The following is a 1,181-nucleotide window of genomic DNA, read 5'->3' on the forward strand; positions in this document are numbered from 1 at the left end:
CATCCTCACCTGTCCTGCCAGCCCCCACAGCCTCCCCAGTGAACCCAAGCCCTGGGAACAGCCAGAGCTGCTCTCTGACCTTATGGGGACCAGTGGGACAATCCTGGGACAAAGCTGTGTCCCCACTGAGCCCCTGTGAGCTCTGATCGCTTCAGCACCCACAAAACCCTCACAGTGCCGTGAGGCACAGAGAGAATTAGAGAATTTCTCCTGAAATTAGAGGGGATTTGAGCAGAATTTAATTGGTAAGAGCATGAAATGCTGCGAGGCTCCACCATCACCTCAATGAAGGCATTTCCCTGGCTGAATGTCCGGGGTAATTGGCTGGTTGGACTCATTACCAACAAGTTCTCAGCCTTAATGATAATTTTAAGGACTCCAGCAAAAAAAAAAAAAAAAAGAAAAAAAAAAAAAAAAATGATGGGGAGCTGAACAGCATTTTAGGTTCAGTAATCAACAGCCGTGTAAGCTGCATTTTAACATGGTTAATTTGTCATTCCCCCAGCAGCAGCATGGAACATCATGACCTGACTTCCACTAGGAAACAGCTTTCTCCAGATATCTGAGGGTTCCACTGCCCCAGAGTATTTGAGAGTTTGCAGCCTTCACACACAGCCCTTCACCCCCACAGGGCATCGTTTATGGCAGCAAACCCAGGGCTGAATTCAGGACTTGGGGAGGCAGGAGTAAGGAAAATGCAAAATAACAAATGGGTGAAGAGAATGTAAGAAAAGTGCAGTAATTCAAATCTCCTGGACACACTGCTCCTGGAAACCCCACTGTCAACCTCACATTACCCACCCTTCCCAGATATTCCAGGGAATTCAGCCAGAGTACACTTTTAATGAAAAAAAAAAAACATTCTGGAAGAAAGCAGCAATTTAAATGCTGGAAAAAAAAATAAATATTAAATTACACAACAATGAGGCAGAGATGCCTAGATCCTGGTACAGACTCTGCAGCTCAGTTTCCCACCTCCCAAGCCAAATTCAGGTGTAATTCCAGCCCCTCCTGGACTCACCCTCATAGCTGGCCTGGAAGCCTTGGGCACTCACGGCGTAGTCACTGACGAGCCACAGGGACAGCACCAGGCCGGTACTGACGATGGGAGCAGGCAGCTGGAATCCTGTCAGCCTGCAAAAAACCCACAGCAAGGTCACACTCACCAGGAAAAACCCACA

General features: G+C 47.8%; 1 protein-coding gene across 1 annotated transcript in view; it reads right to left on the bottom strand.

Annotated features, from left to right (window-relative positions):
* Positions 1-1,181, bottom strand: part of CSMD2 (CUB and Sushi multiple domains 2) — a 258,061-nt gene that overhangs the window by 238,606 nt on the left and 18,274 nt on the right. The window contains exon 3 of the mRNA XM_033519645.1: positions 1,022-1,134. Coding sequence (XP_033375536.1) covers positions 1,022-1,134 — 113 coding nt within the window. The remainder of the gene's footprint in view (positions 1-1,021; positions 1,135-1,181) is intronic.

This window comes from Parus major, chromosome 23, assembly GCF_001522545.3.
Source record: "Parus major isolate Abel chromosome 23, Parus_major1.1, whole genome shotgun sequence".
NCBI lineage: Eukaryota > Metazoa > Chordata > Aves > Passeriformes > Paridae > Parus > Parus major.